This window comes from Gorilla gorilla, chromosome X, assembly GCF_029281585.2.
Source record: "Gorilla gorilla gorilla isolate KB3781 chromosome X, NHGRI_mGorGor1-v2.1_pri, whole genome shotgun sequence".
Lineage (NCBI taxonomy): Eukaryota > Metazoa > Chordata > Mammalia > Primates > Hominidae > Gorilla > Gorilla gorilla.
Genome location: NC_073247.2, coordinates 36,723,681 through 36,741,510, shown reverse-complemented (window position 1 = coordinate 36,741,510; position 17,830 = coordinate 36,723,681). Strand labels below are relative to the sequence as shown.

The window sequence follows — 17,830 nt, the reverse complement described above, 5'->3', positions numbered from 1 at the left end:
CTTAATAAATAGAACTAAACAACGGAGAGAAAGTTATTTAGTATGAATATGGGCCAATTGTTTCAATCTGAATGCCATTCAAATGACCTAGTAGTTGTGTAAGGGGCCATATACTATTATGTTATTCTCCTTTGTTTTGCTCCCAGCTGTATCTTCAATCAACATCCCAATTGCCACTCATTTCACAGCCACAAAACACTCAGCCCTTGCCAAATTATATTCAAGATATTACAATTTTATTGCAATGTACTTGAATTGGACTCCCTCAAGCCAAAGGAAAGCGTGCCAGCCAACTGGTTTCCAAAGATCAGCTCAAAAGAATATAACACTTATTTTTCAGTAAATCTTTTGAGAAGATATAGGTAAAACAACTACTTTGCAAACTGTGTTCAAATGCAATGGGAAAGGGTCCGGAACATCTACCTTGGACTCTACCAATGGGAAGTTTCTTTACTGTTTATCCAGGATTCGAGGGCCATTTTGCATTCCAAGATTTAGTCTCTGAGACACACTATCTAAAGGGCTGACCCTTGTTCCCCATTCCCAAAGTTCTAACTCCCCATGACATAGCAAAATTTAAACTTCAGTCACTCTCATGAATTTGCAGTTTCCCTGAACAGACTTGCCTTGAGGCATTTACACTTAACTGCCACTTTACTACACTCATGTGGACCACAACCCTCTTCATTCTTTCTTTTTATTTGTCCTTCTGGTATAGCGTATCTCACAATATTCCTTGTGATACTATTGCTCCTAGACATGAAAATCCTGACATCTTCAGCAACAGCACAGTGTATTCCAAAGAGCAGATGTCCAATTAATGTTAAGGGAATAAATGAGCCAATGAGCACTGTATCTAATTTAATAAGATTTAATTTCTCCTAAATTCTTAAATAAGATAAGCAAATCCAGATGTAAGTCATTTAATTTTACAGACCAACAGACTAAAAATAATAGGGAAGACAAGAATTGACAATCTTTTACTTTATTTTGCTCTATTTCTTTGCTGTTGTTGTTTGGACATAAGTTTATTTACATCAAAGTCCTTATAAAGGCCTAAAAATCTGATTTTGTGGCACATATTTTGCTCTATTTCTTGAACCCAATGGTTTTATTGCTGAGTAATCTCACATTTCCAGAGAAACACCTATTTCAATGCCATATTATCCTGTTCTGGATCACAAAATGAGATGGAAAGTTTCTCCAACTTGTTTCACAAAATATAAAAACTCCTACTTTTAAACTCGATACACAGCAATAAATGTGTAAACCACACGATCCATAAACTCATACTCAGAAATGATTTAAACTAATTTTTAAAGAAACATTTCAAAAATAAGAAAGAGAAGGAAAGGAAGGAAGGAGGAAGATCTTCAAGTTATCATATAAATAGGAATACAAAGTTGATATGCATCCAAAGTGAAGGAAGTGACCACTACAGAGTTTGAATGCTCTAAATCATGAGGAGAGCAAGTAATAGTCTTCAGAGGAGGATGCAGAGTGAAGAGCTGGCCAGCAGGTCAGGTTCCAGAGTTAGGGGTGCACACTGGAGAAATTCCAGGAGAAAGGTGTTGTAATGATGGAAACAGCAAGAGCTGGATGAAGTAGCTCCTGGGCAGAGTTAGTTCTCAGGGATACCATGGGCCTCAAAGCAGCAGGATCCCAGGTTAATGAAGTTTAAAGACAATCTCCAAATTCTGATGTATTCTCACACTTAACTTCCTTGTATAGGCCTGCTTTTAGTACTTTGACTACAAGTGTCTCCTTTTTTTTGCCTGAAATACATTTTGGAATAGTGAGATTAAAAGGTTCATTAAGAGACAACATGTCTGCCTCAGGTGGGAAGAGTGGAATGGTTTAGACTCTAGACAAATTCAGACCAGGACTCTTGTCCTAGCTCTGCCATTTACCAGTCTTGTGAACTTGAGAAAATTGGAAGTTTATTATCTGCCAAATGAATTTGGTAAGCCTTATCTTGTAAGACCATTAGAATGTATGTACTACATATAAACCACATGGCAAGATGACTGGAATATATTACCCAATATTTAAAGAATGGCAGTTTTTAATATTATTATTTTGATTCAAGATGATAGAATCCACCACACTTGGAAGTTTTTTTTTTGTTGTTTGTTTGTTTGTTTTGGTCCAGATGTTAGAGAATATGGAATACTCTTGTACAAAAATGTTGAATCAGCCAAAAATTATCCCTAGCAAGTAAAGCTATGTAAATATTGTCCGTGAGGGCACCTGTTGTTTAATTCAGTTGTGGGGTTGTCTTCCCCAGCTAGATGTAACTCGAGCTCCTAAAATTGGTGTCAAGGCACAAGTTCTCGTATCCTTCTCAGGTGCCTTTCCATCCCAAACCATCTTTGTTTACATTCCTTATACCCTTAACAAAATCTAGCCCTCTTTTAAGAGTTTGCCAAATTATCCTCAATATAACTAAATCAAAATGTCCTTTTAATGCACCGGGATCTAGCTCTCCCAGTTCAAGGCAAAAACTGCCAACATAGTGGCTTCTGTGCATTTCCTCTCAAAGGATTATCATTCTTATTCTTCAGAAACTCCTTGTAGAACATGTGTTTAGAACACCTAATTTGCAAACTATGTTTACCTGCACTGGAACTAGAGCACCATACACCTTCCTACCCTGCCCACGTGGAGATTTGTGTCTGATTTACCCACAATCCCAACAGAAGCAATTTTCCATTATAGAGTGAACTTTGTATTTCCCCAAAAATTCATGTAATGAAGGCCTAGCTCCCAACATGATATTTGGAGTGGGCCTTTGAGAGATAATTACGTTATAAGGTGATGTTATAAGGGTAGGGACCCCATATTAGGATTTGTGTCTCTATAAGAGGAAGAGAGACTAGAACTCACTGTCTCCCCTCCTTGTAAGGAGACACAGAAAATGTGACTTTATGCAATCCAGGAAGAGTACCCTCATTAGGAACTGAATATGTTGGCTCCTTGATCTTGGACTTCCCAGCTTCCAGAACTGTGAGGAATCAGTTTATGTTGTTTAGGCCACCCAGATTATGGTATTTTGTTTATAGAAGCCCAAGTACAGTAACTCTTGGGTTTTTATCTCTCAACTGAAGCACACCCATCGAGGGTATGGCTGCTACTCATCAATTCCAGAACCTCAGCTAGCCCACCAACTTAAATGAAAGTTACATTCCACCGAGGACTTGCAGTTTTCCAAAGACCCAAACTGCCTGGCTTAGGAAATTCCCTCTTGGTTGCTCTCATAAGGAACACCCTCATCCTCACTCATTATTTTTAATTTAACTATAGGTCATAAAGGGCAGTTAAATGATCGTAGCTCATAGGCTCAAAACTTCTATAAGCAGGGAGTGGGTATTTATCTGAGCATCTCCAGTATTAGCACAGAGGCTTCTGGAGAGCAGATGCTCAATTAATGTTTGGTCACTAGAAGAGCCAGTGAACACAAGGTCTAATTCCTAATTTATTAAGATTTTTTGTTCCACTTTATTGAATAAGCTAAGAGAAGCAAAGTACAAATCAGTTAATTTTACAAAACTAAAGATTAAGAAAAATCAGAGAAAACAAGGATTAATCGTGTTTTATTTTTTTCTCCATTGTATTACCCTACTTATTTTACTGTGTGATTACTTCAAATTTTCAAGAAAATCTTTCCTGTGATGTCATATCTTCTTATCTGAATGATCAAAAGTCCTCAGTCCTCAGTAGAGGTAGGAAGATATGCTGGACATATGGCTCTGGAAACTGCACTAGCTTTGGCAGTAGCGCCAGGCATGGCTGCATCTATGGCTTGGGCTCTCTCTTCCTCATCTCACAAAGCCTCTTCATAATGGGATGTGGAGACACTAGGGACAGTATCACTGACCTTTGCCAAAACTTCAGGACTTTCATCTTACTGGTTTCAAGATGTGCTCTTAAATCCCAAAGGAATTCATAGCGTGCAGGGTCACTGTTGAGCAGTACTCCAGGTACTTTTTAGCCTCATCAAATCCTGAGTGATGAGCTTCTTGGGCTCTCCATAGTGTAGTGCTTCCTCCCAGCATATGTTCACATCATATCTAGGAATTTCCAGATGTCTTCCCCAATGGCACAGTTGCTCTTTATGAAGATCACACTCAGAAGATTTATCAGGAGACCAGTCTTGGGTAACCCCCTGCCACCAAACACCCTCCCATTGTTGGGAACTTTTAGCTTTACAAGGTCATAACAAGGTCATATGAGTGATGGGTTGAATTGACTTCCTTCATATTAACGTAAAGGCAACCTAATGCACTCAGAAGTTCTTCTGAGGATCTCAGCATACTGATTTCGGTATTTTTAGTTGACAACCTTCAGCATATCTTCCTTTGTAATGGGCTGTTTCATTTTATACTTGTAGAGCAGGAACTGCTCCAACAACCCAGCTTTCCTGGTTTGAGGGTCTCTGCATGAGTTCTCACTGGAAGGTGGGGCCTCAGCCGTGCTTTTCTCTTCCTTATCTTGGCCATTGGGAAATTTATCAGATCTAGTGCAAAAAATGCCTATTTAAGTAGTGGTGGATGAGGCTTTCTGAGGCCCCTTCAAAGTGCTACATGACCCAGCAGTAGGTAGGCTCTCCGTAACACCTCCACAAAGAAGAGGCGAAGAGGGAGGAGACTCTTCTGCTGCCACTACTATTGCCTGAGTACCCCCATTACCCCTAGTCTTACTTTGAGTCTGGTGACATTTCTCATGGACATGGAGCTTACTTTTCTGATACCAAGACATGATGACTCTGGTTAGGCAGAGTAGGAAAAAGTGTGGACAGGATGGCTGGCAATGTGGGCACCTGAAGGAGGGAGAATGAGATGGTGTGAGCACCAGCAGCAGGGAGAGACTACCATGGCTTTAACAAAGGCCACAGCTACAGGTTTCCAAGAGCACTGCTTTAGGAACCCATGGAGCTCCTGTTCCCCTGGTCAGCCTCTCCACTGAGAACCCTGTGGATAAAGTTAGAGTGAGTTTTAGGCTGCAGCCTGCCAACCCTGCCTTAGGTGTACTGAGATGGTGGCAGGGGCTGGTAATGGGGGTTCTCTGTTTTGGAGTGTGGGGGTCTAAGTCCATAATCGTAATCATCATATCAACTGTTGGCAGGCCCTGGTTCCCCTCCCTTCTGCTGCTCTGAAGTTGACACCTCAAACCAAAGCCAGCACCTCCCTGAGACCCCAGACGATAAAGTGAAGGAGGATCTCAGTCCACCATCTCCGTCAGAGGGCACCCAACTGGGAGCTATATGGAGGTCTCTCTGTCATGAGATGCTTGGGTCTTCAGTTCTCATTCTAGGAATCCACCTGATCTCTAGGTAGTTCCTGGAAGACTTCCCTTTTGCTGACTGGTGGCTACAATCATACACCAAAGATTTCATCTGCCTTAGATTTTATATATATAAAGAAGTAGGAAGGAGCCTCAGCCTGTTAGTCCTGCCCTGGTCCTTTAGGTACTGAGTGCAAGGGTGGGGCACAGATGCTTTGTTATCTATTCAATGGTGGGTGGTCCTCCCAACCCTTCCTTTGTCTCTTGGCATGGCCCAGGGCTTCTCTATTCCCACCAGAATCTCCTGAGACTCTCTAGTAAGATATGGGTACCACCTCACCTGCCTGTGGTCTTCCAAGGCTGAGAATAGGGGATGAATTTGGTGTTCCCCTCCGACACCATGTCTTCACCTGAATTCCTAGTAATACCTGGAAATCCTCCTACTGCAGACCTCAGGCCATCTACTTTAGACAAAATCCCTCACCATCATTACCAATAAACGCCCCCATACCACAGCAGGAAATGAGTGCAAGTCATGTAATCAGTGCACAGGCATCCCAGGGTGCCAGTAGAGCAGGGGTTCCTTCAGTCCTCATGTAGGGCACTTACTTTGATTCCTGGCTGCACCTTGGCTGCTTTTCTTTGCTGACTTGAGTACTCTTCCCTTAGACCAAGGCCCTCACATCTCTGAGACCCCCTTGAAGAAGTCAGCCTGGCCCAGGGCTTCCCAAGTTTGATGGCAGGAGCAGGCTTTGTGCTACTGTACTCTTCTGAGATCAGTGGTCCCTCAGAAATCACGCAGGCTTCTGCTGTTGATTCCCTGAAGGGCATGGTACTCCTTCCTTTGCTGACCTTAGCCCTCTGTCCCCTGCCCACTCCAGGCCAAGGACCTCAGCTCCCGGTATCATCAATTAGGAAAGGAGAGCTCACATATACTTGACATCCATGTTCGGGTACTCAGGGAGCTGCAAACAAGAGCTTGATGGGATTCTCCACCTAACCTTCCTCACCTTGACTGCTGCTAGGGTTTGCTCCTTCTCCCTCAGCTGCTCTGGGTTCACGTACTTTTACTAAGACCCTCACCTCCCCGAGGCCCTAGAGGCAGAAGTGAGCACACATCTCAGCCTGCCTACTCTGCTCAGTGCCCCCCAAGACTGAGAACAGGGGTCAGGCTTTTTGGGGGAGAAGGCCCGGGGCATGCTTCTGAGGTGGGTGGTTCTCTTACTCTCATTAGGTATTCTCACCTTGACTTCTGCCTGAGCCTAAGACCCCTCACTAGCTTGCACTTGTGCTAAGGTGGCCTGCCTTAGGCCACGCCCCTCACCTTTCTGTGACTCTCGGGTGGAAGTGAGTCCTACCCATATTCCCAGTGAAAGTGTTCTCAAGGCTGACTGCAGGGGTGACATCTGTGGTGCCTTCTCTGTTCTGGAGTGGGTAGTTCCCTCAGTCTCACAGAGGATTCCCAATTTGACTTCTCTTAGAGCCTTACTTCAATGAGAGCCCTTTGCAGCAAGGCCCTGACATCCTTGGCTCCTGTCTCTTTAATGAAAAGCTTCCTGGGAAATGGCACAGTCCTGGAAAATCTTGAGCAGAATAGGTCTGTGTCCAAGTGGAGTGATGTGAAATGGGGAAGCTGAAGAACAAGGCAGAGGTCCTGGGATAGGAGGTGGCTGTCAGAAAACACACACTAATCTAATTCTCTTCATCGCTAAGACTTAATCTTTCACAGCCACTGGCAAATGTTAGGTGTTTAATAAATGACATTTATTTATGATTATTTATGATTATCTTCTTATCTGAGATTTTTTAAAAATCCAGGATATGTCAGAGAAAATGCAATGCTCTCAAACAACGCCAAATCATCCAAAAATTTGCTGTAGCAAGTAAAATTAGATTTTCCCCACTAGGGAATCCATTATTTAATGTGGATGTTGGGGGTTCTTCCCCATCTGGATACAATTCAAATCTTCTAGAATTTTGTTAAGGACTAACTCCTTCAGTGCATCCCAGCTACACTTCCATCCAAACCCCCTATATTTTCATTCATTTCTCCCCCACCAAAATCTAGCCCTCCCTTAGAATCTGCCAAATTACACTCAGGATAATCTCATTAGAATGTCTTTTTCTAGTAGGATCTAGTTCTTTCTTCCAATTCTAGGTAAAAAGAAAAAAAAAGCCAACACAGTGGCTTTTGTGCATCTCACTCTTAATTTGGGGAAACTCCCTGGAGACAATTTGCATAGAAAACGTAGCTTGTGCATTGTGTTCTACTGTACTAAGAGCAAAGGTATCTCCAATTCCTGTCTATTATGAAATTAATTTTGCCCCCAACCTCAAATTCACAGGCTCAAGTCCTAACCCCCAGTACCTCAGAATGTGACTCTATTTGGAGATAAGGTCTTTAAACAGGTGATTAGTTAAAATGAGGCCATTAGAGTACTTTTATCAAATCTGACTGGTGTCCTGAAAGGAAGAGGTTAGGACACACTAGGAAACACCGGGGATGCACACACACAAAAGGACAACAATGTGAAGAGGCTGCAAGAGGGCAGCCTTCTGCAAGCTGAGAGAGGCCTCAGAGGAAACCAACCCTGCTGGCACCTTGATCTTGGACTTACAGCCTCCAGAACTGTGAGAAAATAAACTTCTGTTGTGTAAGCCACTAGTCTAAATGTAAAGATTTCTTTCTGGATTATCTATGATCTCAAAGTAATTCATAAAAGCATGCTTTAGTGGTGTCCTGTTTACTGGTGAGGAAGGAATTTCCATATTATGGTTATGTGGTATTCAAACACATGATACTGGGCACTGTACAGATGAGGTCAACAGCAGTTTATTAATCACATATACTCACAGCCCAGGGTAGCAGTATACCACATACCACACAGGGTCACACAAGGGTTGTACTCAGGAACAGAGTGAATGAATAAGGTCTCTGGGAGGCATGATTTGTAGATCAAGAGGGAGAGGTGGCCTCTAGTTCTCATGGGAAGACGTGATTGGCTTGTGTGAATAATTCTGAAGGCTGTCAGGGAAAGAAAACAAGATCTGTGCCTGGTTCTCTTAGTAAAGATAGTTGTTTGGCTAAGGGACTTAATCTGCAAGTGCATAGTGTAGAGAGGAATTTCTAGTTAGGTCATTTGAAAAATCGAAGGCAATATATTGTAGGAGATCAGTCAGGGTGGTGGGAAAAATTGTAGAAAGACGCAAACCTTCTTGGAAAGCCAGGGGTTTGCAAAGCTTCGAAAGAAAATTTGGCTGAAGGCAGCTGAGTTCTCTTAAGAGCTTAGGTTAGATAACAAGGGGATGTAAAGAAACTGATCTAGATAAGTTAATTTACTTAGGCCTCGGAACCTGGCCTTTAATCATCCATGTGCAGGACTGCTCTCTCCAGAAGGGCGACCATGTTAATTATCCACAAGTGTGTTGTCTCAAAGCCTTTGTTATTAAATCTGTGCTGAATAAATGCCTGCAGCACCAGCAGCTGCAGCTGCTGACTCTTTACAGCACCCTCCGTGGGGTCTGTGCGTGGCCGGTCCCCTAGCCCACTCTTTCACTGGATATCTGTGTCTCAGTGCATTCTTTCATCCATCATTTGGCCAGGGTCTGCGGGTCAGACCCCGGCAGGTGGTGCCCTGTGAGAGGAATGCTGCAACAAATCATGAAGGAACCCTCCAAAACAAAGGTAAGGAGACTGCAGTCAGTAAGTCAGTAAATCAGTAAGTCATCGGTGCCTGCTCAGGATTTCCAAGTTCGAGGGAATTGTTCAGGCTAGGGTTTCATCATGGGACAACAGTTATTAGCTCAACAGAAACAGTATATAAAAGTATTGAAACAGCTGCTTAAAGCTAGTGGAGGCTTGGTTTCACAGGCTCAATTAAGGGACCTAATGCGAAGTGTTGTATCTCATAACCCATGGTTCCCAGAAGAAGGTATGTTAGATGTAGAGCTCTGGGAACAAGTGGGGAGAAATCTTAGACAACGTCATGTGCAAGGGCAACGGGTCCCAGTAACATCTTTAACATTATGGGCTTTAGTTAGGGTGGCTTTGGTCCCGTTATACACAGAAGAGCCTAAAAAGGGGAGGGAAGAGGAACCGTCACCTACCTTACTGCCTCCTTATCCCTCAGCCCCACTATCACCGGGCCAAAATAACAAAGAGGAGACAGAGGTTTTGCCTGAGCCCCCGCTTCCAATAGATAGGAAAAAAGATAAGGGATACACTACAGCTATGGGACCCTGTCTTAGGCAAGCGGCATTAGAAGGGGAGCTCTTAGCCTGCCTGGCAGTATATAGTATTAGGCCTTAATTTTGGGCTTTACACTACAGTTCAGTTTTCCATTAAAGGGTTTTCTCTCTCAACTTTGAGATGCATCATCTGAGGGTTCTGACCTCTGTTTACCAATTTCATAGCCTCATCTAGCACCCCCATGCAACTAATTTAAAAATTACAACACATTGACTTTCAGTTTCCTAAAACTCAAACTGTCTTGCCTCATGAAATTTATGCTTTACTGCTCTCAACTGGAATGCCCCCTTCTCATCGATCCTTTCTACTTTCCTGTAAGTCATAGAGGGTGGCTCAACATTTACTTTATATGACTGCAGCTTTTAGCCTCAAAGATTCTATGGGCAGAAGCTGGGCCTTTATCTGAGCAGCTCTGGTACTGTTACAGAGCCTTCCAAAAAGCAGGTACTCAAATGATGTTTGGGGAATATGAGAGAGAGTGAGCAAGAGATCTAACTTATTAAATTTAATTTCTCCTACATTGTTAAGCTAAACATATCAAGGTATAAATTTTAATTTAATTTTATAAAACAAAAGACTGAAAGGAATGAGGAAAACCAAGATCATGTTTTATTATTTTTTTCTATTTCATTATCTCAATTATTTTACTGGGGGTTCTTTTGTATTTCCAAAAAAATCCCTTTTGGTGATGTTATATTTGCTTGACTGGATGAAAAAAGCTTCAGACTTCAATAGGGTTGAGAGAAGCTGCTGAACTTGGCCCTGAGACAGTCTTGGCCACTGCAGTAGTGCCAGTTTCGGCTGCATCTCTGGCTTGGGCTCTCTTCCTCATCTTGCAAAGCCTCTTCATATTGTGATGAGAAGGCACCTGGAGCAATATCATTGACCTTGGCCAAATATTCCAGGACTTTCATCTTGCTGGTTTCAGTATAGGCTCTTGGACCACAAAGGAATTGATAGTGTGCAGGATAACTGCAGGGCACCTGGTGGTACTCCAGGTACTTTAGCCTCACGAAATCCTGAGTGATGAGCTTCCTGGGCTCTCCATAGATGTAGTACTTCTTCCCATCATATATTTGCATCATATCCAGAAATTTCCAGGTATCTTCCTTGTTGGCACAGTTGCCTTTCAGGAAGATCACAACCAGGAAAGTGATGAGGAGACCAGTCTTGGGTAACCCTTTGCCAACATGAATCCTCCCATTGTTGGGGAGTTTCAGCTTGCTGACAAGGTCATATAAGTGACAAGTTGGGTTGACTTCCTTCAAGTCAACTGCAAAGACAACCTCAATGTGCTCAGAAGCTCTTCTGTGAATCTCAGCAAACTGGTTTTGGTACCTTGGGTTGACAATCTTCAGCATATCTTCCTTCAAAATACGCTGTTTCATTTTGAACTTGTAGAGCAGGAACTGCTCCAACAAACCCACCTTAATATTTATGAAATTGCTGCATGAACTCTCAGTGGAGGGTGAGACCTCTGAGGAACATGGGTACTCCTCATCTCTACTGTTAGCCCTTTCGTCAGATCCTGTGTTAAAAACACCTGCAGAAGTCATAGTGCTGGATTCGCATGGCTCCTGGGAAGTGCCACTTGACTCAGCAGCAGATGAGCTCTGGGGAATATCCCCAAGAATAGGAGAGGAAGTGGGGAGGGGATCATCTTCCACTTCTTCACTGGCCTGAGCTCCACTCTGAACCAGAGAGTCATCTTGGATCTGGTAGTGTTTCTCACAAGTGTGGAGCTTACTGTTCTGATCCTGAGACATGTTGACTCTGATAAAGGACAGCAGGCAGGAGAATGAGTAGGAGAACGGGTCAAGAGAGCCCACTGGAGGAGGGAGATTGAGAGGGTCTGTGCACCTTCAACGTGGAAATTCTACCATAGTTATAATAAAAACAACATTTGCAGTTTTCCATGACGGAACTGCTCTAGGAACCCACTGGGATTCTGTTCTCCTGATCAATGTGCCCCTTGGGAAACCTTTGGAGGAAGTTAGATGGAACCATAGGCTTTAGCCTGGTAGCCCTGCCTCAGGCATATTAAGGTGACATAGTGGCTGCCAATCTTCTGAGTTGAGGGGTCCTTTTACTTCACATTCAAGACAATCATGCCACCTGGTGGCAGGTCATGAGAACCATTTCCTCTGAAGTTATATTACAAACCTCCCTGGGACCCATAAGAAGGATGTGAAGGGGGTCCTCAGCTTATCACTGCTGTCTGAGTGCCCACGGTGCTCACTGCTGAGTAGATAATTTTCTATCCTGGCCTTTCTGGGATCCTCAGTCCTCACTTGGGGTCCTTACATTGGCATATAGGGCCTAGGAGCCCAACTCCCTTCGTTTGAATAGTGACTACTGCACCTTCAGACTAAGGATCTCACCTCCCATAGACCTGACATAAAGAGGTGGTGGAGAGCTTCAACTTCACAACCCTGCCCTGGCCCTTCAAGTACTGAAACCAGGGTAGGGCCAGATTCTTTTTTAACTCTTCTATTTAGTGGTAGATTGTTCCTTTAGCACTTGCTTTGACCTCTGGTAGGGTGTGGAACTTCTCCTTCCCTTCCTAACGCCTATCCCCTCATACTAAAGACAAAACAACGCTGAAACATGCCCTATGGGGAATGTGAGGGTCTTCTCATCTGTTCTCATTTGTTCTTACCTGTCCTCGTTGTCCCAAGGCTGAGAGTAACAGTTGAATTCTGTGGTGTTCCCACTCATAGTGTATGTGGTCCCCTCAGTTATTAACGTACTTACTGTGGCCTCTGGAGAAACCTGGAAATCCTCTAGCTGCTGACCTTAACTCACAATCAGACCAACTTCCTTACTTCCTTGTGACATCATACGAGGAAGTATGTCACATCATGTCAACAATGCCCATGTATTCCAGGGCTGCCAGTAAAGGTGGGGCTCCGTGTGGTTCTCTTAGTTCTGAGGGTAGAGGGTTTCCTAAGTCCTAACTAGGGACCATCACCTTGACTCATGGCAGGGCCTTGGACTTTTTGTTGACTTGAGGACCCTCCCCTCAGACTAAGCCCTCATATCTCTGAAACCGTTCTTGCAGAAGTCAGCCTGACAGCCCTGCCCAAGGCCTCTCAGGGTTGATGGCAGGGGGAGGTCCTGTGCCACCTCCCTACTATAGGGTCTGTGGTCCCCTCAGTCATCACTCATGCATTTGATTCCTGGCAGGGCACGGAACATCTCCCTCTACTGTCTAAGTCTCAAAACCTTAGAACAAGGTTCCCACTCCTTGAGGTCCCAGAATGAAAACAGGAAATGCCACCTGTCTGTGCCCTCCCAGGGATGACATCAAGATTCAGGCTCCTTGGGGCTACCTCTGTGGAGGGTAGAGGTCTTCCCTCAGTCCTTACTCAGGGTCCTCACCTTGACTCTTTACAGGACTTGAGTTTCTTCTTTCAACTTTAGGTCACTCATGTAGACTAAGGCTCTTATGTTCCTGAGAACACTGAACAATAAGTGAGAAATAGCCTAACAGTCCTGCTTCAGTCTTCCAGGTCTAAAAGCAGACACAGTCTGATCTCTGTTACTCCATTTACTATGGGGTGCTTGTTTCTTTAGTTCTCATTCATCAGAGTCTTCATTTTGGTTTCTACACTTTCTATGAGAGGCTTCTGGAGAAATGCCACATCATTCCAAACTCTTCATTAGTTTTCCCTCTGCAAACGTTGCAGAGAATAGGATGTGTTCTAAGAATGATGTGAGATGGGAAATCTGAAGCACAAAGCAGAAAGCCCTGGACAGGTGTGCTTTCAGAGAGAGAGAGAAAAAAAGAAAACCATTGCTGATACATACCTTCTTGTCACTAGGCAGACTTAGCTTCTTATGTAACTTCTGTTCAAATATATCTACTTGCTACAGCGAAGAGGCTGAGCCAAATGATTTTGTGAGTCCCTAGTCTTTTGAGGTTTCTGACATTGACTTTGCAGATAATGATATTGTCAACACATATCTCTTTCTTTATTCACAACTTGCATTTATTTTGGTATTTTTGTTGCTTATTCCTTGGGCTATGTATTCCAAAACAGTATTTGGGGTTTGAAGTCTTGCTTTGTATCACCTGAGATATATTTTGAAGTAGTGAGTAGAAAATAAGTACCACAAGGTCTGCCTGAGGCTGGAAGAAGTGGGACAGCTGTGGACTCTAGATAAATTCAGAGCCAGGGTCTAGTCTAATTCTGTCACTTGCCAGTCTTGTGAACTTGAGAAAATTGCAAGTTTTTAACCTGCAAAGTCAATTTGATAAACCCCATCTTATCGAATATATATATATATTCTATGTAAATCACCTGACACAGTGTTAGGTAAACTTTGGGTCTTTAATGAATGGTAATTATTACTAAACTTAGTTTGACCCAAGATGATGACAATCTTCCCTTACAGAATTTTATTTCCAGAATATGTTAGAGAATACTCCAAATAACATAGAAATCCACATCTGCTGAAATGCTGCCCAGCCAGTAAAACTGAGTAGTGTTTCCTCATTATAGCATCTGTTATTTGGCTGTGGAGTTGTCTCCTTTAGCTGGAGGCAACTCAAAGTTCTTGTTTCGTGTTAGGACCGAAAACTTCCCCGGTCACTTTTCCATCCAAACCGCCCCTATTTTCATTCACTTCATCACCACCAAAAACAAAACCCTCCCTTAGAGTTTGACAAATTATACTCAAAGTAACCTAATTCAAATGTCTTTTTAATGGAGCAGACTCTGGCTCTCCCAGCCTATGATAGGGGTGATGGTTCAGTGGCTTCTTGGCATTTTGTGTAAAGAAAGTATCACTCATATTGCTCAGATACTCCCTGGACATCATGTGCCCAGAAGACACAGTTTGTGAACTGGGGCAACTGCACAGGTCTCTTTGCCTTCCTATCCCAGTTGGGGATTTCTTTCTTGTATATATACTATGTCAAAATAACTTTTAAGACTTGCTTCCAGGCCGGGCACGGTGGCTCACGCCTGTAATCCCAGCACTTTGGGAGGCCGAGGTGGGCGGATCATGAAGTCAGGAGATCGAGACCATCCTGGCTAACACGGTGAAACCCCGTCTCTACTAAAAATACAAAAAATTAGCCAGGTGCGGTGGCGGGCGCCTGTAGTCCCAGCTACTCAGGAGGCTGAGGCAGGAGAATGGCGTGAACTGGGGAGGTGGAGCTTGCAGTGAGCCGAGATTGCGCCACTGCACTCCAGCCTGGGCAACAGAGCCAGACTCCGTCTCAAAAAAAAAAAAAAAAAAAAAAAAAAGACTTGCTTCCCATTTCAGGGACAGCGTCTCAACTCTGAGAGGCACCATCTGAAGGCCTGGCCCATGCTCACCACTCCCACAGCCTCATCAAGCCCAACCTGCAGCTTCATTTAAATTAACTCGCATGGAGAGACTTGCAGTTTTCTAAGACTCTGAACTGCCTTCATCAGATAATTTACATTTGACTACATTAATGTGAAATCTTCGCTTCCTTATCCCCTCTTTTTACTTGTCATTTGTGTCTTAGAGATGGTACCTCATCATCTTCCTTATATGTTAGTTGCTGCTTGACTCTCAAATTCTACAGGCAGAAGTTGGATCTCCTTTTGCTTACCATCACCAGTACTATCAGGGAGCCTTCCAAACAGCAGGTACTCGATTACGGGTTGGAAAATAATAATTAAAAAATAATGAAAACAATAAGCAGGAAGTCTAATTTGTTATTTATTTTCTCATGCAGTTTGAATAAGCAAAGCAAATACAGGTTTATATAATTTAATATTACAAGCAATGAGCAAAAAGGTTAGAAAAAAACAAATTAACTACTCTACTTTTGTTTCACTATTTTGTGATCTCAACTATTTTGCTGTGGGGTTCTTTCACATTTCCATGAAAATCCCTATTCCAATGCCACGTTACCTTATTCTGTACTAAAAATAAAATGTTGAAGATCTTTCAGTTTGTTTTAAAATAACAAAACTTTTAGTCTTAAGCCTGACAAACAGAAATAAATGTGAGATCTATGACATTAAGAAACTTAGATTGTGAAATAATTTAAATCTTCACTTAAAGAACATTTTTAAAATAATAATGAAAAGATAAATCTACAAATTACTCATGTATAACAGGACAAAAGAAAGACACACATCTTGTTCCCTCCAGCCTCTACTGTACTGTACTACTTAAATGGCTCACTACTGTCTTCTAACATAAAGGGAAACTTCTACTTCAGACTTCCCTAGAAGTGGGAGGATCTGTAGGATGTGGCCCCATAAAGTGCCCTGGCCAAGGGAACAGTGCCAGCTCTGTGTGCAGCCCTCAGGCTCATTGTTCTCTCTACCTCATCTGTCAAAGCCTCTTCATACAGATTTGGAAGGGAAATGGGGAGAGTGTCATTGATCTTGGCCAAAACTTCCAGGACTCTCATCTTGGTGGTTTCAGCATGGGCTCGTGGACCCCACAAAGGAACTCATAGCACAGAGGATCACTGTTGTACCCCTGCCGGTACTCCAGGTACTCTTCTCACACCAAATCTTCTGTGACGAACTTCCGGGGCTCCCCAAAGATTAAGTGCCACCTCCCAGCATAGATCCCCACCACATTGAGGAACTTCCAGACCTCCTCTTCAGTGGCACGGTTGCCTTTCATGAAGATCAAACCCAGGAACAACGTCAGGAGACCCGTCTTCGGAAGCCCCTTATCATCACTCAGACTTCCTTCACTGGAGAGGCCCAGGTTGCTGACAAGGAGTGTAGGAGTCACCGCCGGATTCCATTTCTTTCAATTCAACACCAAAGACCACCTCCAAGAGCTCAGAGGTTCTCCTGAGGATCTCAGGGAAGTGCTGCTTGTACTTTCTGCTGACAAGCTTCAGCAAGTCGGCCTTCACAATGAACTCTTTCTTCTCCAGCAGGAATTGCACCAACATGCTCAACTTCCTGTTCAGAGGATCTCAGTATGTGCTCTGAATGAAGGCTGCTTCCTGGGAGGTGCTTGCACTTTTCTCATCTTGGCCCTTGGCAGCTACATCAGATCTTGAGCATGAAACACCCGCATCAGGAGAGCCAGTGGGTGAAGCTCCCCGAGACTCCTGAGGAATGGAGGCATCAGGAGACCTGTGGTGAGCACCCTGACAAACAAGAGAAGAGGAGGAAGAGCAAGACTCTTCTTTCTTCTCTGCAGTGGCCTAACTCCCTAGGACCCTTGAGATCCTGGGGCTGACCATGGGTCTCTCAGCATTTCTCACGGGCACGGAGCTTACTCTTCTGACCCTAAGGCATGATGGCTGTGGCCCGTGACATCAGGTAGGAGTGTGGGCAGGAAAGCTGGCAAGGTTGGCACCCCAATGGGAGAGAGTGACATCATGTCCACACCTTCAGCAGAGAGCAACCATCTTGGCTTTAACCAGGGCCCCTTCTGCAGGTTTCTGCGAAACAACTGCTCTAGGAACCCACAGGACTCCTGTTCTCCTGGTCAGTTTGTCTCCTTGGAACGAAGGAGGAAGTTAGAGTGAGTATTAGACTATAGCATGACAGCCCATTTTGGGGCTTACTGAGGTGCCAGCAGGGGCTCACACTGGGGGCCCCTGTGACGGGTTGGATCCTCTCTGTTTACATTCATGATCATCATAAAAATTGTTGACAAGACACAGAGCCCCACTCCCCTCTGCTGCTCTGAAATTGACACTAGGAATTTTCACAATACTAACGAGGAGGAAATAAGGAAGGACTTCTGCCCAACACTTCACTCTGGGGACACCCAGACCGCCTAGGGCTGACAACAGTGAAGACATTTGAGTGTTCTTGCTGTTACAGTGAGAACGGTCCCCGCGATGAGACTCCGCACCCTGACTCTTCCCACAACCTGGAAATCGCCCTCGCTGACCTGCTGCCATCTTCTTACAACCAGGGCCCTACTTCTCTGACTCTCATGGGGACAAAGTGAGAATGCACCTCAGTCTCGAGAGACCTGCCCGGAGCCCCAGGCTGGTATCAGGGGCAGAGTTTGGTGTCATGCCGTTCTGGGAAATGGAGTCCCCTCAATCTTAAGGAGGGTTATCTTCTTAACTATGTAGTGCCTGAGATTTCTCTCTCTACTGACCTGAGTCTACCAGCCTTGGACCGAGGCCTTCATGTTCTTCAACCCAATGGAAAAAGTGAATGGACTTTGGGCCTAACAGCCATGCTTGGGGACTCCTCAGGGACCAGCTCAGGGGTGGGTTGGGGCAGGGCTCTGTGGAGGACACAGACCTGGTTGGCTTTGCCACATGCTGAATGTAGAACCCCAAGGCTTCGAGCAAACATAGGCAGTAGCCAGGGAATG

General features: G+C 44.0%; 1 protein-coding gene and 1 pseudogene across 1 annotated transcript; both read right to left on the bottom strand.

Annotated features, from left to right (window-relative positions):
* Positions 1-10,119: 10,119 nt before the first annotated feature.
* On the bottom strand, positions 10,120-11,305 carry MAGEB5 (MAGE family member B5). Its single transcript, XM_004063937.3, has one exon. It carries the CDS (start codon positions 11,296-11,298, stop codon positions 10,261-10,263), a length of 1,038 nt encoding a protein of 345 aa, XP_004063985.1. The 5' UTR covers positions 11,299-11,305; the 3' UTR covers positions 10,120-10,260.
* A 4,441-nt stretch (positions 11,306-15,746) lies between these two features.
* Positions 15,747-17,402, bottom strand: LOC129529795 (melanoma-associated antigen B6B-like; annotated as a pseudogene).
* Positions 17,403-17,830: the final 428 nt, after the last annotated feature.